Below are 25,864 nucleotides of genomic sequence, written 5' to 3' on the forward strand. Positions count from 1 at the left end.
AATGGTTTTCCAAGGGCAAGAAGTTTGACACTAAGACTAAGTGATGGATATTCTCACTGATGGTACTTGGAATGCAAGATATCTCTAGGTATCGTAGAGAACAAAGCATTGTTCCAATCTGCGGCGCACACACACACACACACACACACACACACACACACACACACACACACACACACACACACACACACACACACACACACACACACACACACACACACACACACACACACACACACACACACACACACACACACACACACACACACACACACACACACACACACACACACACAAGGGTATGATGTTTTTGGAGTGGTGACTGATTGCTGAACAGACAGACTGATTGATTTATCACTATTTCGATTGTAAGACAAGTGGGACATGCCACACTTGGCCTGAGAAAGGATCCCATTCTTTGCAGGCCGAGAGAGTATCTTTGCTGACAAAGGAGGTTTTAGCCTCCTGCCGGAGAAGCATAATGTAACGTGCACTGACAGTTAGCGTCAACAGTGCCAACATCACCACGGGACCTGCTGAAGTCAGCAGCTCCGCTCTTTTTTGGGTAAATGCTTTTGAGGGAAACACGATCTTAGGAATGGAGAAGATAGAAGATCACTGGCTGCGATCTTCTGAATACATCAGAACTGGTAGAGTTGGTAGCTTCGCTGTGCTACAAACACATTCTTCGTAGTCCGTGGCCTTCCAGAGAGACAGTTTGGTCAAAAAGGAAGCAAGAGTTTTCTGAATGCGATGGTAACTTCCAAGCATGGGTATGAGGAAGTGGCGACAAAGGAGGGAGGGAGGGAGTAAGAGAAATGCAGTGTGTAGGGACTATGCTAGGCATTTCATCAGCTACATACTTTCTACTCAGGTTTTCATGTCCCTGTCAGACCTCAGCTGGCTGGAAAACCACAGGTTTGTATCTTTTGGCTGAGTGACAGCCAAACCAAACCAGAACTTCTCACCAGATAGACAAAGATCTTGTGTCTTTTTATGTTTTAGGTGTGCAAAATCTCAAACATTCTGAGGCTACATTCGCACTCTTTTTTTTTTTTTTCCTCTTTCTCTCCTTGTCAGACTCATTCTTACTTGTGGCAGTCTCTTGTATAGTTGCTACCAAATGTGATGCTACTTCCCTGCATTAGAGCGCCCCTCAATGGACAGTTTGACCTCCTGGGGGATGAAGGAGGGCCTCGTGGGCCCGGAGGTGCTTATTTGAGGGCGTGGCCCTTCGTCTCCCTTCATATTGTATCTTTGGAGGCCAGGCGAGGACCAGCGTCTCTGAGAAGCACCGAGTGCAGCCTGCATTGCTCCCATCGCTGCCCCTGCAAAAGCAGAGCTCTCTGTGTGCAAGTGGTAACTGCTCTGGCTCCTTGGATGCTCTGCTGAGGTCCTACTTGGTCTGATGGGCGACTCAGTGTGCCCAGCAACCCCATAATGCGTGGCTTCCTCCTTATCGACCACATCTTTCTCTCCATCCCTCTGTCTTTCTCTGTGGATGCGGTCTGGCCTGAAATGAGACTGAGGCCGTGACTGCTGAGGGGCAGGAGGCCCCATGAGCTGGTGACCAGGTCCTGATGTAGCATTGGTTTTGCTCAAAGTCCTGGACAGGCTCTGTTGTTGTTGTTGTTGTTGTTGATGTTGTTGATGTTGTTGATGTTGCTGCTGCTGTTGTGAATGATGGTGCTGTGGCTGTTTCTGCTGCTGCGGCTGAAGCTGCTGCTGCAGGGTGATGGACACACACACATCTCCGACTTGCAGATGATGGCAGGCCAAGCCGTAAAGCTGGGCGGTGCGTTCAGGACTGCAGGACGACCAGCCCTGGCCGAACACAAAAAAGGGGTGCTCCGGGGGCACATCAATGGTCACTTTGCTCTGCTGCTCCCCCACAGTGAAGTGAAGCGACACGAGACCTGGTCTCTGCTGGCTGGCGCGGATGTCCACCACCATACTAGAGTCAATCTTAAGACCCCCACTCACCTCGGCGCTGCGCACAAAATCCTGAGTCTGCAGATCCTCCACACGCTTCAGTTCCCCAGTAGCCAGCTGGATAATGGCGCCCTTCATGAAGTGTGACGGGTTGCTGGGAGCTGGGGCGGGAGTGAGGCTTGAAGCTAGGGCCTGAGTCACCTCTGCTGTAGGCTGGGCAGGGGGCTGCTGGAGGAGCTGTTGTTGAGCTATGGTCGGCTCCGCCCTTTCGGGGAGGCACACTCTGGCTGAAGAATCAGAGGCTTTAAAGCTTGGGTTAGGGGAGGCCGTGGTGGTAGAGGCATGGCTGGCTGAGGCGTCATTAGCCTGTCCTGGGTAGTGTTGCTGTGGTGGCTGGGGCTGATGCTGCATGTGATACTCCAGGGGAATAAGAACTGGCTGCCCATTAGCAAGCATGACAGCGTGGCCTGGTTGTCCTGCTTGCTGCTGGAGAGCGGTCACTCTGGGGTCACCGTAGCTCACAGGCTGGGCTGTGTACGCAGACTGACTGGAAATTATGGCTGTGCACTCTCCATGGACATCTCTGGCTCTCTGGGCACCCTGAGAGAGGTTCAAGGGAGCAAAGGAGACCTCTTTCCGCAAGCCAATACCAGCTTGGTTAGAGGCAGCCAAACGGCCAACCACCTGCTGCACCTGGAAGTTAATTAAACAAATTGGTCAGACAGCTTTTAATTTTGACTGATCACGCAGAACAATTAAAATGGCTTATAAGACGATTTCCAACACCACATACAAATATTCTCCCCCAGCAGCCTGAATTACAGCATATAAGTATTAAATATCTGTGTGGCTCAGTAAATAAATACATTTTAACCAACACACAACTTCTAATGATGTGTGCCATGCCTTAGTGGTGCTCTTCTCACCAACTTGTCCAAGGCACAACTAACAGGATGTGCACAATGATTTATTTAAAAAAAAAAAAAAAAAAACATGTTGGTGTCTCATTCTGTATTTAAATGTATTCAAAAATGCAAAAATTCATCCTTATTTTGACAAATTTTCTTTAGTTTGCAGTCTGCAGCTACTCGCAATGACCTTTATTTTATGTTGATGGCATTTCTTCCCATTTAAATAAGCGATTAGCGGTCAATGACGGCAGCCAGCACAAACCAACAGGACCAAAACTATTTTACTTATTAAGGAATCAACATACTTTCTTCCCCTGCACCACCACCACAAGAGCAGCGCTGGGGACTTCACTGTGCATACCACAAATAGCATAGTTTTGGCACAAAGTGGCAATTGTCTGGCTGTGATTGATTGCCTGATTACCTACAGATCTACAGACACAGACAATTAAGGAAGGAAGTAGAGTCTACAATTAACATATGCTAGGAGGTCTTAGAAATACTGAGGAAAGAAGGTGTAGAATTAAAACACTGACATACTCTGGATATCTAATAATAACACAGGCCACTGAAATTTCCATAAAAATGAAACAAAGACGAATAAGATGTAGATATGTAAAGATGCTGGAGATAAGGCCAGATCACTGTCATTCCTATGACTACATTTGCACACCAAAGGCAGACTCCTGTGAGTAATCATGTAAAGCCACAAACTCAGATTATGTCCCTCAACCTCTGAAAAAGCATGTCATACTGGTTCATTTGTGGAGTTATTCCTTTTACCATGTTGAAGTATTTCTGTCAATATAAATGCTAACGTATTTACTCTCTCATTCTGTTTCTGAAATGTTGCCTTTTTGGTCACACTGCTGCTTGCCATGTTGAATGATGTGATTTTCTCAGTTGACGCTTCTTTCCTTATTAGGGGGCCTTTTCGTTCACAAGGGCACACTTGAAAACGTTAATCACTTCTGTGTACACTTACAACATAAACTTTCACGCAAAATATAAGCAGTACTATATAACTTTATACACGATGCATGATTGAACAGGAGCAGGGAGAAGAAGAATCAAATGTTAGCTGTATTTAGCAGTGGTAATTAATCCCTTATCACCTAAAAGGATTTTGTTTCTATGACTTGTTTACTGTTAAAAGTTTGCAATACCAAGATTGACAGGAAACCATAAGTCACACTAGGAGGTCATCTTACCTCCAGGTCACTGTCTGGAGTGCTGCGCTGGCCAGGTGAGCTCCTCTCTTCCAGCCTTCGGTTGTGCAGGCCCCTGTCTTGGCTGTGCTCCTGCACCATGGGGCTAGATGCTACCTGCAGCAGACGTGCATTTCTAGCAGTGTAGGCCGAGTCTAGTACAACCTCCCTGGCTCCCTGCTCTTTGTCACCTCCATTCATCTCTGGTTCATTCTCCTGCTGAACACCGTGGGGGTCTCTGGTGGCAGTGGCAGCCCTGGCGCCCTGAGGATGGTAGAAGACTGGCATCCCCCGAGAGCTGACCTCTGTTGCAGGCAGCACGCCTACGGTACCAAGGTGCTGCTGGGCAGCTTGCTCTGATGGCAGCATCAGCGGGACACCGCTGGATGCTGCAACTTTGGCAAAGGTATGAGCAGCTACCTGGGCCTGAGGAGGTGGGGAAACAACACCTTCTTGTATGACAGATGGATAGGGAACAAGGTGGGGCTGAGGAATGGTGCCTGAGGGAGAGATTAATGATCCTGGGACGAAGCCAGGGGGTAGAGCATAAGGTACCGCTGCATAAGGGGAACTGAATAACTGAAGAGAGGAATGAGGGATCTGGGCGTAGCCAAGAGGGGGATAGGGAAGGCCTGGATGCTGCAGGAGAGGTGAGTGTACAGTGTAGGCTGGAGAGATGTGGCTTAACACTGGGTGAAGACTGGTGGACGAGTACGTCACAGATGGAAGAGCCACTTTGTAGAGCATACTGTACTGGTCAACGGGCACCGCTGGTATGCCATCAGAATTATCCACTCCATAATGAAGACCTGGCTGAGCTCGCAGCCACTCTCCAGACGGGGTCCCTCCCTGAGTGTCACTGTTGGCAGCAGAGTTCTGGATGGAAACCACTTCATCTTCTCCAATACCATCCCCAGCACTACTGCCACCTCCACTAACACCACCGCCTCCTCCTGCAGCCCCCACAGCCCCTGTCCCTCCAGTTCCGCTGCTGTTACTAACTGGAAGGTCCCTCTTCTTGGGAGGCAGGCACTCCTGGTTGCGCTCCTGAGCTGGTTTCATCGCAATCCTCTGACCGAGCGAGTAGTATTACTGTACTGCACAGGAACTGAAACTTGCAAGCCAGTCAGCCTGCACAGGAACCAGTTCTGAAATCACCTGGCTGACCTTGTCTCCCAATTCACCTGGAGAAAAAACAGAGAAAGGATCTATGAGCACAGTTCAAATCTGATAAGATAAGATAAGATAAGATAAGATAAGATAAGATATTCCTTTATTAGTCCCCCAATGGGGAAATTTACAATGTCACAGCAGACACGAGGAGATATGAAAACAAATCTGTACAGCTACGGTAGAGGAACTATAAAAATAGAAACAATGTAGTACACATAGGGGGAATATAAATAAAAGGAGGGGGAGATATTACAAAGTATTGCACATTGTGAAGTGAGCACTTCACAGGCCAAATTACATAAAAACTGTAAAATAATATCTTTTGTATCAGGATTGTCAGAAAACTATGTATGGTCTTTTGCAGATTGTGTTCGGTTATGCTGAACCACAGATGGGAAGCATTAATGGTGCTGCCACACTCATCTGTCGCTGCAGACACCGAAATTGACAGAATGTTGTTAAGAGCTTATTCGTAGCAGCAAAAATATATAACTAGACAGGCCGAAGATGAAATTCCCCTTCCCGAGATATAAGATCAGTGACTTTCTAAACTGTGGCTTGTTGGCAGTTTGGCCTTTTGCACGTTTTGTGTTGTTTTACATTTAACTGATGGATCACATGTTCTAGTTGCTGAGTGTGTTAAAAGTCTGCACTTCCATACACAGCGTTTCACCACAGTCAATAAAACTCAGAAACTCAAAGGATTTCATGGAGCGACGAATAATGGCTGTAACTTTTCTTCAGCGTCTTGAGCATCTTTTACTCTGAATGCAGCATTCATAAATCAAAATTCAACCTGGCATATTTGATATATTTTGTATTCTTAGACTAGGATTCAACATTAAGTTCTGTGAGTTTGACCAAAACTTGGGTGAAAAGCATCAGTTTAAAAGCACCCTCAACCTTACTTCTCTACTTTGCAGTACAAAAATCAACTCTACTCTGACATAACAATAGAAAATGTGCTCCAGTGCAGCTGTGATTGATCCATCGAGGCATGCCGATGGTGTAAAGTCCCATCTGATTCAATAGAGGTAAACAAACGGGGCTTAATGTGAATCCAGTTACTGGACGTGTTCCAAGAAGCAGGTTGACTTATTTCTCATAAATGTAACTTGGATCAGCTCTTCCCTTTTTTTAAACACCAGTTCATGATCCAAACTCGAGTGTGTTCCTGGTTTCACTCGGCACAGTTGTCCAGAAAACTGAGTAAACCTGCTCCCTCAAACAAACCCTGAACAGGACTGGATAGGAAACCTCTGTTTTATAAATGTAGTTCGTTACAAGTGAGAGTTTTCCTCAGTTAGCGCTGCACTTCACTTCAGACTAACTATGTTTACCGTTAGCTAGCTAGTGGCTGACTTGGCTAAAGTTAGCTTGCAACTTGGGAGTCCTAATTTTCCCCTAAACACTGGAAAGTGACAGCATGACACTTCGTAGACCAACACTAAACGTAGATAGTGAGCTCAAATGGTGGTTAATGTTATAAGAGGCCGGTTCGTTATCGCTATAGTTTATCACTGGCCACCAGCCCAGAGGTTCCGGCTAGTTAGCTACAAGGCTAACACAGCTACAACTAGCTACATGAACTGAGTCCAGTCCTGCTCGACTTACATCTGCTCCCAACTAACGTGGCAATGAGCAGAGTGCCCTTCAAAGACGGATCTACTGTGTCTGGTTGTGTAGACGTACCTCCAAATGTCATCGCGAACAGGCTTTTTTTTGGTAAAAAGTTGATGTGCAGAGGGACAATTGAAGAAATCAAGGCTAAGGAGTCGAGCCCATTTCGAAGGCCAGCAGAGGCGCTCACCAATGACGTCACTACGTTGATTCAATTTCCTGTTTTTTTTTTTTTTTTCATGCACGAGAGTCGAGCACGTACACGGTTTACAGCGTTACATCCACGCGTACACAAAGGCGTGGGTGTCAAGTGTTGGTGCGTTACAGTCATTGTGAGTAAGTCAGCAAACTGCGAGCTGCGCTTTACTTGTTTTAGTGAAGTTCAGCCTGACCTACATCAAACTACTCTACATTCATAATACTATCAACGACGGAACAACTGAAACTCACAGCTCATCTGCTTTTCCAGCAGAAAGATAGTAAATAAATGAATAATGAACTGCGTTTGCCCAACTGACACCATCTGCAGTTTGTTTCAATGCATCAGATGCTCATTGGGAGATTGTATACAGCAGGGGGAGCTGGAGCCATGAGCACTAAAGGAAAACTGAAAAACGCCACTTTAAAAACCCTCCGGCTATTTCTTTGAAAATCCCCTTTAGATGTGGCCCATCATTTATAGCCCACTTGTCTGTGACCATTTAATTTATAATTTGATCTGACATTTTCAGTAATTTTCTGTTTCATGGTGCCATGAAAGGTCACTGTAGTCACACAAAACTGTGGCTGGATTAAGCGTCAGTGGAGCCAATATTGATCCCCATGACTGTACTGTTCTCTTGCACAGGAATAACATTCTTGGCTTCAGGTTTTCTGTGTCAATTCCTCTGCGATAAAATGATTAAATAAAACTTAGAACTAGATTTTGTTCGTACTTGAGTGGTGCAAATTTGCAAGTGAACATGGGGTTTCTGGGGACCACATGGGGAGTTTGCCTGGTTGGTAATGTTGGGCTGACATAAACAAAAAACTTCTCACCATATGCTAAAAGATCCAGGTGTTGATAGAGTAATTTAAAACATCTGGAAAAGGTCAGGGTTGGACCTTTGAGGCCCTAAGCAGAACCACTTTAGGTCTTTTCACATCAGTAGGTTTTACATGTAATTGCAGGAAAAGCACATATAACCATTGTTGATGTTATTTACTCCACCTGTGCTTTTACTGCTATGAGCTGTCAAAATGTCTCTTAGCAAGGCAAACCTTGACTCACATGTGCAGCTCCTTCAAGTGCACTGCACACTGTGCTGTATGCATTTGACATGTGTGATGTGAAATCCAAACAAAGTAATCTAATCAGCAATTAGTGACTGAAGCAAATACATTTTTTTTTTAAAAAGTTACAGATTTCCTTTTGTTTTGTATTTCTTATCTTAACTTGTTGAGTCACAGAGTCGTGATGTGGAGGGATGTCCAATCCACGGTTCAGCCTTCAGCGTGGAGGTCTTTTCGAAATGAAAGGTTCCAAGTTCAAACCAATAAATGTTTAGTTGGTTCGGAAGCTACAGGCATTCAGGAGGAATTATAAAACTTGCATGAACTTGCGTCAGTCATGAAAAAACCCTAAACAAGTCCAACTAGTTACATCAGAGGCTTTTAAGTACATGAAACACCACAAATAGCAGCTGTTTCATTGGGATATCTTTATCTCTGCTTTTATTTCTTAACATTGTTCCTCTAGTTTTAAGCACAGAGAAGCACAAGAAGTAAATATGTGTTTTCTTATACATAATATGAAAAAAGTAGTGTAGTGTGTTCATGTGATCAACCATAAACCTCATCTGTGCATCATACCCGTCATTCAGCATTTGGAGATCATTTCTTCTTCCTTAATGTCTTACAGCCATTTCCTCTACATCCCTGTTTGTCCACCCCAGCATCATAATGTAAATGACAATGTAGTATCGTTCTTTCTTGAGATTTAATATTATCTAAAGAGAAAATACACACTCCCAAGAATTGTAATGGTAGGCCAAACTCTTGGTGCACAGGTTTTATATATCATGATTATTGATAATATGTAATTACTAGGCAGAAATGAATTGTTACCCATCTCATCTACTATTATTTGTGGTGTGAGGGAGGTGTGTTGTACTGTCTAAGGTCAATAGACAAAATTAGTGGGATGGATGGATTTGTTGCCAGTGAAATAAAAGCCAGAACACACTTTCATTTGAAAAATAATGTAATGATTGGTTACTGGTACACATTTGAGCCTTATTTCCTGTTAGGAAAAACAGCTTCAGTGCAGTACCTCTGTATTTAACTAGATTTACACGACTGATAAAACAACAGTTTTAGAAAACTAATATAAGTCGACAGATTTAAAATATAGTTACAAAAATGATCGATCTTCCCAAAAAGGCACGGGGGATGTACAGTAGCAACTGCATCCATCTTAGAGAACATTTGCACAACTGAATAAATACATCTGCGGCTAATCAATATCAAACTGTGCCCAAATTGAAGCACCGTCATCATACAATTACAGCAGAGTGCAACATTGTGTATTAGTGGAAAAACACAGCATATAAATATCTCTCCAGAAAATATAAAGAATTATGGATAAAAGTTATCTAGTACCATTAATCAAAAATATTAATTGGAAGATTTCAAGCATATACAGTATTTATAATATTTGCCAAAAGTATATTCAACAACCACCTTAAAAACACACTATCCTATATATTGAGTAAAATGTGCAATTAATAGCATTTGGGAGAGCAGGTTCTGCACTCACTCTATAAAGATCTATACCCAAAAAAAACAAAACACCTGAACTAGTTATTGCTAAAGAATCACAAGTTCATCTGAATATCGCTGGAAACTGGTCAATCTAGCATCTAAGGATCAATGCTCCCACCTGTAATAGGAAAGAAACTGCGTCTGTCCAGTGGTCTTATATTTAAAGTTAGAAAGGGCCTTGACATTAAACGTTAGACTGTTATTTTAAGACTTTGTGATGTTACACTATACTAGTTTCTCACCAGTTTTTAAGAGGCACTGAATGACTGATCCATTTCTCCTAAAATGTCTCAAACCACTATCTAATTCAGCAGGCAGTAAACCTGTCAGGTAGACACTTTTGAGGATGTTCAAATGTCAAAGTCTTTGCAGCGCTCACTAGGAAATTGAAATTGCACCATAAAAATCTTTCCACACTAAGCTCACAATCCTAACTAGAAGTACAGTAACTTATCGGCTTGTTTTCTATTATATTACTTCTCTACACAGGAGAATTATCTAAAAAAAAAGAAAAAAGGAGGAAATGTTACAATACAAACTAATTATTGTTATAGCTACATACAGTATCAGTGTATACAGTCAATGTGTTCATTCTTTCAATCCAAACCTTTTCCAGCCTTTTCTTTAAAAACAGCTTGTGAGGACCAAAGTTCCAGTGGCCCTTTAATATCATGTTATTTTGAAATGTCAAAATTACACATATGGTGTATTTATGACACTTGCTATCCAGATGATTTATTGCTGATATTGCTTGAAGCTGCACCACTTGTTATTGACCCATCACTGTTCAGTTCATTGGATCAGTAACTTAAGTGCCTGATGTCCGGTTTACCACGCGCTCTAAACTAGAGACTGGTTTGAGTCAAAGCCCTCATCCCTCCCTTTGCTTTCGAGTATTTACCCATTCAGCTCCTGTTAATCTGAATAGTTTCTCCTCAGTGCCTTACCAGAAGGCGTCTATAAAAGTTGAATAAAACCCCTTCAAAAGAGAAGAGGAAATATCTACCACAGATTAAAGTCCTCACTGCTCCACCTCTTCCTCTCAGTATCACCTGCTTTATGATACTAAAAATATAGGCCCTTTTCTGCTTCAAAAATAGAGTAAATCTACATAGTAAAACCCTGAATCGCACTATTTGATACTTACAGTGAAACCCCAACACAACCATTAAAATATGGGCACTTGGAGCAAATAGCATTAATTTTGTGCAAAAAAAAAAAAAAAAAAAAGTAACACCCCATTACATTCAACCAGGCCAGACCCACATGACTTTTGTTAGCAGTGTTATTTTCTGTTCCTCTTTCTTAAATAATACCTAGGTAAAATATTAAATCTTCAGTTATATTTCCTAGAAAGTATAAGCAAATGGAGTATTTGGGTATCAGTGTTCTGTGAAATGCATCATTGCTGCTGCAATAAAAAAAAGGGCATTTTCTAATTTAAAGCATTAATATTTAGATTACATTTTTCAATTCCATTACAGTGGGGAAGTCTTACTAACCAATGGGAATCCAACGAAAGGACAACTAAACTGATAGCATTGCTATACAATTTCAATTATTGCTTTAAAATGTGTAGCAAATCACAGGTAAATCTCTCAACCTCAACTCAATATTACAGTCTCCAAAAGCACCCCTTACAGTATGCTTAGACGAAAAGAGCAGTTAGCTTAGATACATTGTGAGACAGACCAAAGCTGAAGTACATAAGAAGATGCATCTATTTTAAAAATGCATTGAGTATGATGATTGTTCACAGTCAGAGGAGACCTCACAGTAATAACTCACTGGCCAATGAGGAGGATGTGCTTCAGTTAATCTGAATTCTCCAACTGTAATGGACAACAACGATTCAGGCTTGTTACTAAAACTTCAGTTTCGAAATTACCTCAGATTTTTATGCAGCATCAACAGTGCAAATTCTAGCTTATAAATAATTAAAAACTATGATGTTACATTTTTCTATTTATCATTTTCCTTCTTAGTATTTAAGAAAGAGGTAATAGAAAATTAGATGATTAATTGTTACTCATGCCTGTACTGAGCTCAGAAAAGTGAGCCCTAAAGTCAACCTACAACCTCAGACAGTGTCATTCACAAGAGTCTCTGTTGAGAGCCAGATCCTCGCCCCGTTCAGAAATTTGCTGATGGGGGTCCCATGGATACTGCGGCGGCACAAGTTTCCCACTGGGGTGAAAGGAAAGGAGGAGGTGAGGAAGTCTGGAGATGTAGGGGGGTCATGTGGGGAACTGGCCTTAAAGTACATCCTCCTTTGGTCTGAAGGGGGTCCACTTGGGCTGGGGAGAGGCGTGCTGCCTGGACTGGGTCCCTTATACTGCTTGAGCTGGTTCTGCAGTATCTCAATTTCATCGACCAGTTGGGAGAGCTTGTGGTAGGCGGTGATGGGGCCTCCTCTGGGGATGCAGGCTTCAGGAACCCAGCGGAGAAAGAAGAGCTTCCAGAGAGCCACGTGTGACGGCATGAGCAGGGGAATCAGGAGGCCCTGCTGGTCGGCAGGTCGAGAGAACCAGTCCCTGAAGAAGCGCTCCGACGGGCTTTCGTCTTTCACTGGTGAGAAATCAGGCTTCAGCTCTGAAACCAGAGACCCCCGTCGGGTCAGTGTCTCCTCCCCTCCACCCTTCAGTCCATTGCGCAGAGATGCAGGCGTTCCTCGCAAAGTGGAGCTGTAGGTTTTCTGCTGGAGGAGGGACACACTGTTAGTTTACTTTCACTAGGCATGATAAATTATCTCTGTGACAGGGTGCAGCAGTGGGCTGCAGTGGGCTGCACCCTGTCACTTGTTCCTCACTCTCCACCTGTGCTGTCAAATTGTCATCATTCTGAAAACCACGACTTAAAAAATAAATCCTTGTTTTTTTCTTGTGTAATAATTCACCCTCTGTGCCCATTTTGAAGTTGCTGATGTCACAAAAACAACATGCTACTCATAAAATCTCAGCAGCAGTAAACAAAACTGCTGACTGGATGGGTTGCTTATGTTAAACATTTACTCCATCAGAAATTGCACGTATTTCAGCAAAGTCCCTCGGAACATATTAATACCGACCAGCCTGAGGTGACACATTTTGAATATACTTGCACCATTATCGAGCCTAACCTGGCCTTGAAAATAAGGAGTGTTGAGCACTGTAAATTAAATCAGATAAAGAGATCAGATGTGATACTCATCCTACAACAGCCAAGAAAAAGCACAAACGCTGTAAAAACTGTCTGGAATTTAAGTGTTTGTAATATGTCCAAGGTACCACGTGAAGAGAGCAAGCACATAAAACACACTATAAACTTGCTCGTTGTGTTATGTACCTTTGCGCGTCTGAAGGTTTTCACTTCCCCATTCTGAACACAGGCAACTCCTTTGCCTATGTACATGGGGTTGTTGAAGAGGGTTTGGTCTTTAGTGGAGTACTGCTGCGACCAGTCCCAAACAGGAGGGAAATACACAGCCTGGTCTTCTCCTTGAGGGATGGCTTTATTCTTGGCAAAGTCCTGTAACGTAAACACACGATTATTTATACCCAGTACATAATACTACATAGAAAACGTTATTTTACACTATGAAAAAAACCTTCCAGACTTGAGGCGACAATGCATGAAGGTAAAAAAAATAATAATAATTTGTTTTCGTCAAATGTATTGGTTACTTTCCTGACCACAAGCTAAATGTTTTCTTATCTGTGTGCATGACATTGTAGTCTTTCCTGTCAGCTGTTATCTGACACACACAAAAGAAAATTACAGTCCTTGACATGAAATGACACCACAAAAACAAGGTTGCTCTGGTTCATGCTATCACCTGGGATTAAAACGTGTTTTTCATTTTTCTGACAAAGACACATATGCACACATATGACACACATTCTGACAGATCTAATATTAGATAATGATATTTTTAAGTGCAAAATTGCTCTACTACAACATAATACAAACATATATTCAGAATTACTGTATAGTTAAATCTTTTGCATTTGGTGCTCAGGGTTATAAAAAACATCATTGTTCACCGAGGCATTTCAGTGCATAAATATATCAGTTCAATGAAATGATAGATAGATGCACGTACAATTATATGCATGTATCCCTCACCATTAAGTGCTGAGCACGCTGTTTGGGAGAACTGAAGAGGAAAGTACTGAAGAGTGGGATCCACATGCTGTCACTCAGTACCGTCAGATAGGCCTCTGTGAACTCAAATGCTGCTGGGTACTGGTTCATCATCTGCCACACGCAGTCCAGGAACAGCATGAACAGTGGGGACTAGGCCGAGAGAACAGTGAGAACCAAACAACAAGAAGTGTAAGTGCTTGAGCAAATCTATTAGGTCTGAGACTGGGTTATTTACTGCAAGACTAAGTACCTCCACTTTGTCATTCTTCTTTAAGTGGTTGCATCTGTCCAAGAAGCGATGGCCAGCCATCACCCACTCCTTCTGCACCAAACTTTGAAAGCCAATGAGGCTGCGATAATGAGGGTCCAACATGAGTTGCACTAAGGAGGATACTACGCAGCTTAGGTCTCTGTCTTCTTCCTCTGCACAGGTGTAAAACAAAAAGAGACACCAAAAGCTTCAAGAGGCCAGTGTTTTAAATGCACTTTGGCAGATGTGAAACATGTTTGAATATTGGTACATTACAAATGATGGACAAATAAAATCAAAAGTTCAGAAAAAAACAATGCTGTTGCTCTGTAGCTACCTGGCTTTAAACTGTGAAGCTTCACCTCAAAACACTGAGTGGACATTTGACTGACAAAGACAACTTACAAAGAGCGAGCTTTACCTTGAAGAATGACTGAAGAATTCTTTCCATCCAAAAGGTACACGATCTCAGCCGAGTGTTTCAGGAAAGCCCTTGAATCACAAACAGAACATAAATGTTAACTGACTTTGAAAAACAAGTAGTGTTATTTTCAGTAACCAGCTTTGCGCTAATAAGTTTATGCAACGCACCAAAGAAGCACATCAATAGCTTGGCAAAATATAGACGTAATTATCTTTAATAATTCTTTTGCTTGTCGACCAATCACTGACCAGGCAAACACCAGCTATAGATTTCAAGGCTGAATAATCATGCTGTTAAAACTAGTAACTATGCTTATGAATGTATATTTACACAAAGATAAAATCAACAAATAATAATGTATACTGGATGCGTAAATGCATCTTAGACAAGTGTAGACAGTCAAAAACAATACAAAATGTTCATGCAGGGATGTTATGTTCCAGATGGACCGATAGGAATAACAAGAACACCATGAAGTCCAGCCAGACATTTTTAATTTAGGCTTTGCATAAACTATCACAAAATTGGGAGTTCGTGCAGTGTCAGCTGTTTACATACCTGACGCACTCCAGCCATCGTGAGTTTTCAATAGAGGAAAGCCACCTCTCCTCAGACTCCTCAAAAGGATCTGCACACAATCAAAACGGTCAAACACTTGCACACCTACAAAACCATCTCAAGAAATCCCTTCCATTTCGAGAGGAATGTGCATCGAGATATGTTTAGACAGAAGCTGTTACCACTGAGAGTTGCAATGAGGCTCACCTATGACACAGATCTGCCTGACTTTAGCAAAGGCACTCTGGATTTCCTGGATATTAGGCAGACACTTGTCTAGTTCTGACCTGACCACTTCACTCCGCTGTGGGTGGCTCTTTGTGATGGCAGTAAAGACCCTAAAACAACACAAGACAGACACTGAACGCTGTGGCATTTTTGTGTGAAAAACAAAGTAGAAACAACACTTTATATACATGTTTTGAATCTGAATGAAACAGAGGAGTTTGCTGTACCGCTGATCAATCTTCCTCTGCTGTATTGGATCAGTTATGCTGGCCATGCGGACAAGAGCACTTCCATTTGGGTGATTCCAGCACCAGGCCTACAAGGAAAAATGTACAGAAATAAGACATGAATGAGTGGGTAAATAAAAGGAAGGATCAATCAAACTGGACGCTACTTGGCATTGGTACATAATGATAACAAATGACTCCAGTGGCAGACATCATTGGCCTAATAATAAATAACTAAAATGGATAAATGGACAAAGCTGGTCAAACAACACACATTAAATGGAAAATGCAGAGCATAAGTACTCACAGGGATGCGGTTATCAGTGAAGAATAAGGAGTACTGCTTTAGGTCCTGATCTGCCAGAGAAACTGGGACCACAATGTACTCTGGAAGACTAAAAAGAAGAGTTAAAGAAAGACAGGTGTTACACATGAATTAGACACAAGACAGCATTTGGAAAAGAAAAACACATCTAGGAAAATGTAGTTTAATGTTTCCCACAACTTTCAGTTTTCTAGTCAGAAATTAACATCCTAAAGCAGAAACTGATCATTTAAGCTATATTCCTTATATTTTGCATTACTTACCCATACCCATCTTTTTCATATGAATATTACAAGAATGTTGCTTCATGCTGACCTACCAAAATATTACTAGTGGTAATGGTACTGAGAGCCTTTGTTGATGATCTGTATGTAACTTGCTGTGTTGGTCCCAAAGATCTAATCTGGTGAGTATCTAGAGGTTGTTGTTTTTTTTTTAGAGTGTACTGTGAGTATTGTTTTGGCCTCATGTGATGTTTCAAGTTTGGTGCAAGCTATTATTATGCAATTTTGAGTCTTTTCTCAGTTCCACATAAAATACTGCACAATCCTTACTTTGTAACCCATCATGACATCACCACTGAACTCAGTTGAATAGCATGTATTGTCTAAAATAGACCTGCATGGTTCGCTGAGACATTCACATTCAGTCTTTAGAGTGTCTGTAATAACTGAGGCCAACTGAAGGAGCGACAGATATGCTCTGCCCATAATGGCCAACATAAATTGCATACAATAAACAACAAGAGCTGAAACCTTGGGGAGATGGCATAACTCTCGTTGATGGAGCACACTCTCCACTCTGATGCCCCTGTTCTCTTGATCTCTCGATCCCAGTCTGAGGAGCGGTCAAAAATGGGGGTCTGGAATCCTCCTCGAGGGGTGGAACCATTGACTCGCTCCCCTGGAAATTAGGAAAAAATTTAGAATTTTTTTAGAAAGCTTAATTTCTTTAAAAATTAAAAATGTGATTATGTTCTTTAGAAATTAAACATGGATAATTACGTTGGCAAGACATACAATTCTTAAATGTGCACAAACAGGTCAAGTTAACAGGTTTTAAAAAACACAGTGTGTCTTTTAGCAGCAATACAATAAATTTGGTATGCTAAATGCGTACCTTTGGATTCATGGTATCGCCGCCCTTGATACTCAAACCCAAATAGCAGTTGAAGATCAGCTGGATGGGAATAGTGGGCAATAGCGAGGCAAACCTAGAATAAAAGGACACAAAAGTACAACACAATAGAAGTAGATCTGAATGGCGGTGTCAATTAAACATTATCACAGCCGATTAGATGCACATTAGGTACATTAGGTGCACAGCCATTTGTACTCCCAGTTCACTCAGAGTGCTAAAATGACCTCTGAGGCACGTTCTTTAACCATACAAACACAAGAACAAGTGAAACCTGGGAAAGCAAATGTTTAACTGTCAGCCTACTGGCTCTGGGTTTACAGGACTGAATCTCTCTGTGGCTCCACTGGAGTCACACAAAGCAGTCATTCAGTAGTGAAGCTGTGAATAACACGAGAGGACACAGAAAAAAGTGTGTGTAGACAAGGCTTCTCCCAACTCTGTAATTTCCTATGGCAAAATAAGCTATTATAGGCTGGCTTAAGTCCACATGTCACAAAGAAAAAAAAAAAGAACTGAGCCCTGTTTTAGGTTCACACTGTAATTACATACATGGTGTCCATAAATAAACTCACAAGCAGTGAGGAAGGGCAGACTCATTTCTGTTTCAGTGCGCTGTACATAATCAACTCTCCATATGCTGTTGTAAGGACATTAAATAAAGTGATCACTAAATTAGAAATAAATTAAATCAAGAGTAGTAGCATTGGGACCCAAGACAGTGGCAATGCCATGCTATAATAACACTGTTAGCCAAATATGTTGCAGGTGTGCGCAGTAGAGTCCTCTAAACCCTACACAAAAATTGCTCCCAGATGACACGGGAGGAGATCAGACATGCAACTGTGTACGCTCACATTCATGTACAGCTCACTGGCACACTGTAACGAGATATGCAGCTGCCTCACGGTCATGTAGTGAGGCAGCTGTATATCTGCAAGGAGCCAAACTCTCCTGGAGACCTTCACGGACATAATTCACAAATACACATTTACTTCCAGGACTTCCACAACTCCAGATGCCACCATGTTTTTAATAATAGATCTATGCTTATAGAGCTTATATAGTGTGCTGATGGTTTATTTTGAGTTGGTTAAGTATATCTATAAGAGAGTCACACGTTCCCAGGGACTGTTAAGTTCTGCTGAAGGTGAAAACATCCTGGTTTCATCTTTTTAATCATGCTACCAACATTTTCCAAAATTAACTAGAAGGGCTTGAAATCCTTTGTTAACTCTAAATCCACTGCTAGTTACCACAACAGCTCAAATGACTACCTAAGTGACAAATGTAACCAAGGAAATACATGTTTTCCTGGCCTTTAAGACGACATTACATTTGGGTGGCCCCAGTTCTTTAAGCTGCATTTCAAGTGTTTGAATCAATGGCTCTACATGGTTGTTCACTGAATCTGTACTATTAAGGATTAGCTTTAATTTCCCTTGTGTGTAACTATCTCCTGAAATTTTAATATAAAACACCAGTCGTCATTCCCAAAATATGAGGACATTATATCAATACACACTGCTAAATACACTGACATACAGTTCCCTCAACTGAGCTCTGATTTGAAGAAAGACACATCTGTCCATCCACTCTCTCTGTGCAGGAGATGAGTCAGAGTCACACTGCCTGTTGCTCCTACAATCAGGATCATTCTCTCTGTTTCCTTTGCCTTGAATGGGCATTGTTCTTAATGTCTCTTATTCATTGTTTGGCTCATGGCCACGCTGAACATGCTTTTTGAAAAGTTAGTCATTTATATTCAGATGGAGGGTGAGAGAGTAGCACATCAAAGTTTGTATGATATAAATATCCTTGTCACTGAGGAAGGAGGCATTGCACTGAAACTGAGAGTGTGTGCGTGTGTGTGTGTGTGTAGGAAGCTCACACGGTCAGGAAAGGAAAAGTTTGGTCAGCAGCAACTGACAGTGAAATGGGCAGGGGGAAACTGAGAAAAAGAGGAATGGTTGATACTGAGCAATTAGTTATTTGGCGGTATTGGCATTAAGAGGCAACTGAAAGCGACTATGTGTAGACTCTTTATGAGATTCTTTCAAATTACTATGATGGCAAGTTTTCCTAAAAGCATAAAAATGAGGCCATTGGGGCAAAAATTTGTGTCATCTGTATTGTGCTCTGTTCATTCATCTCAGTGTGTCCATGAGTTGGATCAATGGAAGTAATGAGGTGCATGCATTTTTGTTGCTGCCAAGGAAGGCCCCAAAGTCAGAAAGGAGAAATGTTCAGTCTTTACACATAGTGGCTTTACCCTTAAATTATGATCAGCATAATTGTTTTTTAATATTCATTTTACCATTCAGTTTCACTCACCTTTTTGGCACTCTCAGGCCCAGCCTCATCGAAGCAGAACCTCATGATGCGCAAGTCTTTGCAGTAGAGTATCAGCTCTGTTGGGTTGAACTTCAGCTTTTGGTTTGACCCCAATACTTTCCTCTTCCCCTTTGTATCATTCACTGAGAGGAACAAACACAAAATACCACTAGAGAACTTCTACTTATGCAGATGCCAGTGTTTAGGGATGTAAGACAGAATTTCAAAGCAAATCCTCATGCTTCATCACTGTAATACAATAAGCCTCGCTCCTGGCAGTTGCTCTTGCAGTGTCAGCAATCGACAGCAATGACACAACAAGGCTGATCCCAGCCGCGCTGCACTGCCACTAATCACTGCCTTAGCAGTGACATCACTTGTTATCAGATTGCTGACCATTAAAAAAAAACAACAAACGAGAACGGTCACCCAAGCACTCAAAGATTAATGAAGGCCCATCTAACTTTAACTCTAATCGTAGATCACTCTTGGCTTAGGATGCTAACCGTCATCAATCAAGTATTCAATCAACAGAAATCTGATTGAGAAAGAGCTTAAACATCTTCTGAATATACTTTTAAAATGGTTATATCAGCTTGCTTTTACTAGAAAATCAATAGTTTGGGGTATTCTGGCTAGACAGCATTATTATTTCTGAGATAAGCATTTAGACTCGTAACAAAATTTCTACGTGTGGAAGTCAAAGGGTGAATGTCTAATCTAATTCTAAAGTCTAAGGTTTGACACAAATTTTGGCACCACATGTACCTGTAACTACTTGCTCCAGGCAGGTGAGGGGGATGTCGTGCTCTCCAAGCAGGAGGTGGGACAACTTCGACTTCTGTTGTAAAGGCAAACAACAAAAAGGGAGAATAATTACATTGACATCCTGTAGGCATTATATTACACCCATAACTGACTGACTGAAATAATCTCTCAGATACTGGCGGGCTGATCCGCTCGGACTGAGCAATGATCAAGTTCCATTTTGTTTTTATGGCAACAATCTGCCGCATAGCTGGAAATGACGTCTGTTCTCTCACTTCTTGTGCCATATCACTGACAATGTAGTGCAGGAAAGTACACAAGTTTTCCTTCCTCCTTGCCAGATGCGCAGCACATAGAAACATAGCTGTGGAAATACAAGTATTATAGCTACCCAGCTTTATGCTGGTAGATTCCATAGATATAAAACCGGAACTGGAGCCATGGGAGGGCAATCTTTATTTCAAACCTGATAAAACGTCAACATTTTTAAGAAGTGTACGAGGGCGTTTTCACACCAATAGTATCATAATGACAGGGCTGCTAAATATTCACAGCAAAGTCAATTGCCATTAATACATACCTGTTTAGATGGGGCATCTTGGGGGATGAAGGAGACCTTAAAGTTAGTGCATATCAATTTCCCCCAAAGGTCATCCTGGCTGCTTTCAGCGCTGATGCATTTCCTCACAAAGTTCACCTCATTAACTACTATCTCCCCTGATGACAAACAAATGAGAGGAAACAATATGTGAGTGTAAAACCTAGACCTTGCTACTGTAGCACAAGAAAGAATGCAGAAAGTGAAGGTCACAAAGACAAAGTAAAGAAGCTGAAGCTCAATTTGCTTGCCTCAAACAAAAGATAACCCCCTTACAACCAGTTAAGCTATTAATTATTAAGGTTGTTAATTAAACAATGAAATCCCATTGGGTATACGATTATTACTATGTGCATAATTAAGTTGAAATATCTAATGTTTTCAGTAAAGAAAACAAGTTAGAACTTAAAACAAGTTCAACTAGTCTAGATTTAATCTTACTTATCTTGTATGAACCTCTGTTGTTTAACTGGCGGTCCCATTTCCTTTAGTAGGCAGGAAAGTAAATGACAAACATCTTACTGTGCTTAAGCCTAACAGAAAACATTACACTTCACTTTATTGCTCAGTGCAAAATAAACCTATGCCAAAAATTCAGTGATACCTTTTGTCAGTCACCAAAACTTTTCTTACTTAGTAAGTACGCAACTAGTCAAGAGGAGTAGGTCATTTCTAAATCTCATCTCAAATGCTTTCCTGTAAGAGTAGCATGGTTGTGAAAAGCTGTGTTGCAAAGTGATTCTAAAAAGCTGAAGCTGAAGAAAAGCCAAAAGTCTGAGATAAAAAGTGGGACAGTAAGCCCCTTCAGTTCTGCCACATGCACAGTCACATTATGGCTTTCACTTCAGCTTTGGGCTAATGGGGAAGTTTTTCATACACTTTTTTTAAGAGTAACATGACCCTTCCCTTTAAACATGATCACAAGACGATTAATGCATTGACAAGAATGTGACTATAAAAAGTTTCCCCACGGATTTTTAAAAGATTAACACTAGGCCAGCAGGGTGGAGTCCTACAGACAGTCACATCAAAAGATTGCCTCAGAGCAGCATGCAGTGAGCATGCAGCGAGCATGCAGCGAGTTAAAAACAAGTAACTGATAATGAAACTTGTTTGTCTTTGTCTGCCCAGCTCCATAATCGAGATGGGAAAGGACCGACGACCAGTAGTAAATGCTGCCTGGGAATGGATGGAGGGTTTGCAAATGAAGGATTTTTTTTTTTTAAAGAGTGCCTCTAAGGAACCCGTGAACAGATGTAAACCTGACAAACTGCAACTACTTTATGTCTTAAGAGTTCTCTTACTTTATGGAGGACATTACTGTATATTTACTCCAAATAACACACAGCGCAACACTATGCAAAGGGTGTGTCAAGACACTCCCATGAGGGTCCCAAATTAACCGCTCAGACCTGAACCAGAATAAATCACTGAAGTGAAAGCTGTCCTGCTGCTCCAGTTAATGAACGAACTACACGCAAGACTTTGGTGCCATAATGGAAAAAATATGCATTGATTGGCACAGCTTGAGAGAATTAAGAAGTCCACATTTAAAATCCACTTTGATTATAGAGTTTCAAAGCAGTTGTTTCCTGTAAAAATGTAACTTCAAACATCTGAGACATGGAAACTGTTAGAGACGACCTGCGCTGCTAAGAGTCCTAAACGGCTGTTCATGCAAATATCGTCTGTGGGGAGATGTTTTTAAATTCTCATGAGAGGATGCACTCATCGTGAGAAAACTGAACAAACACTACACCTACACTTTAACAGGTCAAATTCGGGTGGTGCTGACTGACAACTACATTGACATTTGAGAAACAATGACAGATTGCTAATGCTCCTATTGTTTGTGTGTGTGTTAAACATATTTAACAGTGACACTGAACCAGAATCTGATTATGTTTTAAGCAATAAGTAATATTGAGGATTTCCTGCTTTTTAAAATTTAAGATGATGGAGATGGGAAATGGAATAAGATTAAAGGCAATAAAGGATGTCCACAATAATTAGTCAGCATGGGTATTAGCTTAGGTTGATACAGAATGACGCGTGACTGCCTCAGCTGAGAAACCTGTCAGACCAGTCTGGTTAAAAACTGCCAGCTATGTAAAATAAAAATAGGATGACTTATTATCCAAGTCTATGAATTGAGCTTCATCCAAGCTTTCACTTGAGAGACTAGAGACTTTGAGACTACTTAGTGGTCTAAGGAAATCCAACACTGACTCACAGTGTTGCAAATGGGACAAAAGGAAGTAACATACCCAATTCTCTGTTCAAGAAACTTGATGCTGAACTCTCAAAGACCACTGCTGAGTTTGACAATTTAAAGTTTGAGAGCCATTCTAGACATCTAAATTATAGAGTGAATTGGACTGACAGTCTTTTAGTAACATAATAACCAACTTTAGATCAAATAGACAGATCTTTTTCAGGTTTTATTTTTTTTTGGTGCCATCTATTCTCAGGGTAAAGCAGAAAATAAACTTACCTTGAAGTAACTTTGGCTCCAATTTTTTAATAGGCGGTTCAACAGTTTTCTTCACATCAGTCTAAAAGAAAGCATAAACCGGAGTGTTAATGAATAATGGCAAAAATGTGTCATTACATGGTGGAGGGGCTACAGAATTAGCACTCAGATGTGTGCTAGTGTTGTAAACAAAGCATTGGCCTGACAATTCTCGACACGCCTAAGATTTAACCGTTGCTGTCATGTGACCACACTGGACATCCTGACAGCTGTTATGATATGTTTTGTTGCAATTAATACTTCATAAACAGTAAAAACATGTGGTAATGAGTGATACGCAATGGTACAAGCGGTTTGCACAAGTAGAAGGAACTAAAGATTCACAGCGACCAACCACTGCGATTGCTATTAATACGATATCTCCAAATACTGCTCACACTTGCAGATACAGTGACAGCCCATAATAGTCATGTGTTTTTCAGTTCCAGCTCTGCTCCAGTTCACAGATTTCCAGAGAATGAATGACTATGAGGCTAAAGTGCTGACTTTTGGCTTTAGGAGGTCTGGGGTGGAAGTGTAACAATCATAGCCTTTTCTAAACAGTTGGTTTGTAAGTATAAAAGGAGCTACAATTTCTATACTGTTCATCAGACGTGGTTGTAAATAATCTCAATTTACAGCTAAAATTCATTTAAACTCCAAATGTTCTGGAGTGCAAAGCCTTAACAAACCCTACCCAAATATTAGAACTGCAGTGTACAAGAAAAAGCAAAAATGAAATGGTCACAACATATTACATTAGATAAGCAAAGCAGTGGAGCTTCCCAACAGCTTCTTTTCCAGATCTGGGTAAAGTGCATCATTGCAATTCATTGATATACTCTCATACATATGCAGTCACTGCAATGCTGTTTTTATGTGAATACCAAGACCAGAGCATGCCCATGACAATATAAAGATGACGATGATGCTTTTAAACTACACTACAATCACTGATGAACACTTTCTTAAAACTAAATGCCAATGAAATAATGTTAGATGTAAAAAAATTAAAAAAAAAAAAAAAAACTAGTCTTGACCTTGCGGGTACAAACACTGATTTTGTTTGGGTTTTTACACAAGCGTCTGTAAGCAAACCCTGTGATTTGCCTGGAAGGTGCATACACCTGCAGCCACTACCCCTACAAAGACAGTGCCAATTTATAGTTGAGTAATTATTCTCCTTCTCAACAAGGTATCAGAGTCACCATTCAAAGAAAAATTAAAAACAGCAGAAGAGAGAAAACTATTACTTCTTCTAGCCAGTGACATTTCATTTGACATTAATTATGAATAAACAAAGGGCGATCTGGCCGAATGCTTCTGCTCATTCATATTTTTATATCAAACTCTACAGATATAGCACCTCCTTTTCTGGCCATCTCCCCTTACGATCTTGACCACACGTCAATTATCAACTTTCCTTCCGTTACACCCCAGTCACGACAACTTTAGTCTGAATTAACTCAAGACTTTGACGCTGTAACGTTACAGTGAGGTGAAAACTGAAGTGAGCTGTTATCAGTCACAAGCAGAAACATACCTGTACCGGCGGAAGATAACACTTGAAGGTTGGTTTCATGGGTTTGACAGAAAACATTGTTTATGTCCGCCCTCTCAGTGATGTTGCTGAACGGTCGGGTGGAAAAAAACAACCCAAAAGGAGCCTTAAAGAAAGTTTATGTCAGCCCTTAACAGAGTAAATCCGAGACGTCTGTGTGTAAAATATTCATCGAGACGGCCTGGACCAGCGACGGCACTCCTCCATTTCGATAAGCAGTCAAGTAGCAGATTACGCTGGCTGGTTGAAAAAGTTGACAGAAGTTAACGATGGGACGTCGGCGTTAGCCTGGTTAGCTAGCTAGCATAAAGTACTGCATGAAGTTTAGAAACGCCCGTCCCAGATACACCGATTAAAATCACGTAGAAGCGTCCGCTGCGTGTCTACATTTTCTTTCCACCTGTTACTGTATTTGTTGGCCTCAGCGACTTCCTGAAAGTCTGACAAATTCAGCCAAACGCAGTATCTGATGCAGTGAAGGACTTAACGGCCATGTTTATAATGCGCCGAGGTCCCGCCCTACTTCCGGGCTTCGCTGTTGAGCTAACTTATATCTTTGTACCGACTCTTTCCGTCACCAAACTTTCTGGAAAGCTGAACCAGGTCTCAGAACACCCGTATTCTAAGGCAAACTTATATATACAACTGTACGCCACATTAGATAATGATAACATTGTAACTTTAACTATAAAAAAAACAATTACTTTGTTAGCAGTCATCAAGTAAAACATCCGTGGACTACAACTCCCATGAGACGTTGACACAGATTAGATCGGCTCATCCGGGAACTTCAGCTTGTGACACGTCCCCGCCTCTTTCAGGGGGAAAACAAACTTGGTGTTGACTCTAATGTAAAATAGCGGTACGAAAGAACTTGAGTGAAACTAGACATCATGTCAGGTAAGTATGCACCCACTCTGCTTGACCTAGAAAGGGCAAAGTACTCGGAAAAGATGAATTTGACCCACATTCATTGATGTCCCCTCCTTCTGGTGGTGGCTGGTGCACGAATGTGTGTCAGTAACCCCACGTAGTGGCCAGAGGTGTCCTACCTGGACACCCGTTTCTACCTAACCAGACATGTATTTTGAAACAAGGTAACATACAAGAATTAACCAGGATTTTTTGCAACAAAGTTAAATTCTCTTTAATTAAATCCTCACTTAGGCCA

At 41.5% G+C, this 25,864-nt stretch overlaps 2 protein-coding genes across 3 annotated transcripts; both read right to left on the bottom strand.

Annotated features, from left to right (window-relative positions):
- Nucleotides 1-318: 318 nt before the first annotated feature.
- Nucleotides 319-5,113, bottom strand: atxn1l (ataxin 1-like). Its single transcript, XM_070833692.1, has 2 exons — nucleotides 4,055-5,113; nucleotides 319-2,625 (listed from the first exon to the last, which is right to left on the bottom strand). The coding sequence occupies exons 1-2, from the start codon at nucleotides 5,111-5,113 to the stop codon at nucleotides 1,132-1,134; spliced, it is 2,553 nt and encodes an 850-aa protein (XP_070689793.1). The 3' UTR covers nucleotides 319-1,131.
- Nucleotides 5,114-9,068: 3,955 nt separating this feature from the next.
- Nucleotides 9,069-25,175, bottom strand: mtmr10 (myotubularin related protein 10). Of its 2 annotated transcripts, none has more exons than XM_070828994.1 (16): nucleotides 24,676-25,175; nucleotides 23,115-23,175; nucleotides 20,603-20,739; nucleotides 20,023-20,095; nucleotides 19,255-19,397; nucleotides 16,903-16,996; nucleotides 16,539-16,686; nucleotides 15,766-15,853; nucleotides 15,459-15,547; nucleotides 15,211-15,341; nucleotides 15,004-15,073; nucleotides 14,443-14,513; nucleotides 14,022-14,194; nucleotides 13,751-13,921; nucleotides 12,971-13,153; nucleotides 9,069-12,341 (listed from the first exon to the last, which is right to left on the bottom strand). In XM_070828994.1, the coding sequence occupies exons 1-16, from the start codon at nucleotides 24,730-24,732 to the stop codon at nucleotides 11,727-11,729; spliced, it is 2,304 nt and encodes a 767-aa protein (XP_070685095.1). In that variant the 5' UTR covers nucleotides 24,733-25,175; the 3' UTR covers nucleotides 9,069-11,726. The 2 variants fall into 2 exon arrangements, with proteins under 2 accessions (XP_070685095.1, XP_070685087.1); XM_070828986.1 differs by having other exon boundaries at nucleotides 9,069-12,344.
- Nucleotides 25,176-25,864: the final 689 nt, after the last annotated feature.

This window comes from Pempheris klunzingeri, chromosome 1, assembly GCF_042242105.1.
Source record: "Pempheris klunzingeri isolate RE-2024b chromosome 1, fPemKlu1.hap1, whole genome shotgun sequence".
NCBI lineage: Eukaryota > Metazoa > Chordata > Actinopteri > Acropomatiformes > Pempheridae > Pempheris > Pempheris klunzingeri.

Excerpts from the sequence above, each read along its gene's own strand:
- mtmr10 (XM_070828986.1), bottom strand. The coding sequence starts at position 24,732 with ATGTTTTCTGTCAAACCCATGAAACCAACCTTCAAGTGTTATCTTCCG. Across the intron at positions 20,096-20,602 it reads AAGATGCCCCATCTAAACAG|AAGTCGAAGTTGTCCCACCT; the intron begins GTATGTATTAAT and ends CCTTTACAACAG. Across the intron at positions 13,922-14,021 it reads AGAAGAATGACAAAGTGGAG|TCCCCACTGTTCATGCTGTT; the intron begins GTACTTAGTCTT and ends CTCTCGGCCTAG.
- atxn1l (XM_070833692.1), bottom strand. The coding sequence starts at position 5,113 with ATGAAACCAGCTCAGGAGCGCAACCAGGAGTGCCTGCCTCCCAAGAAG. Across the intron at positions 2,626-4,054 it reads CTCCAGACAGTGACCTGGAG|GTGCAGCAGGTGGTTGGCCG; the intron begins GTAAGATGACCT and ends ATTAACTTCCAG.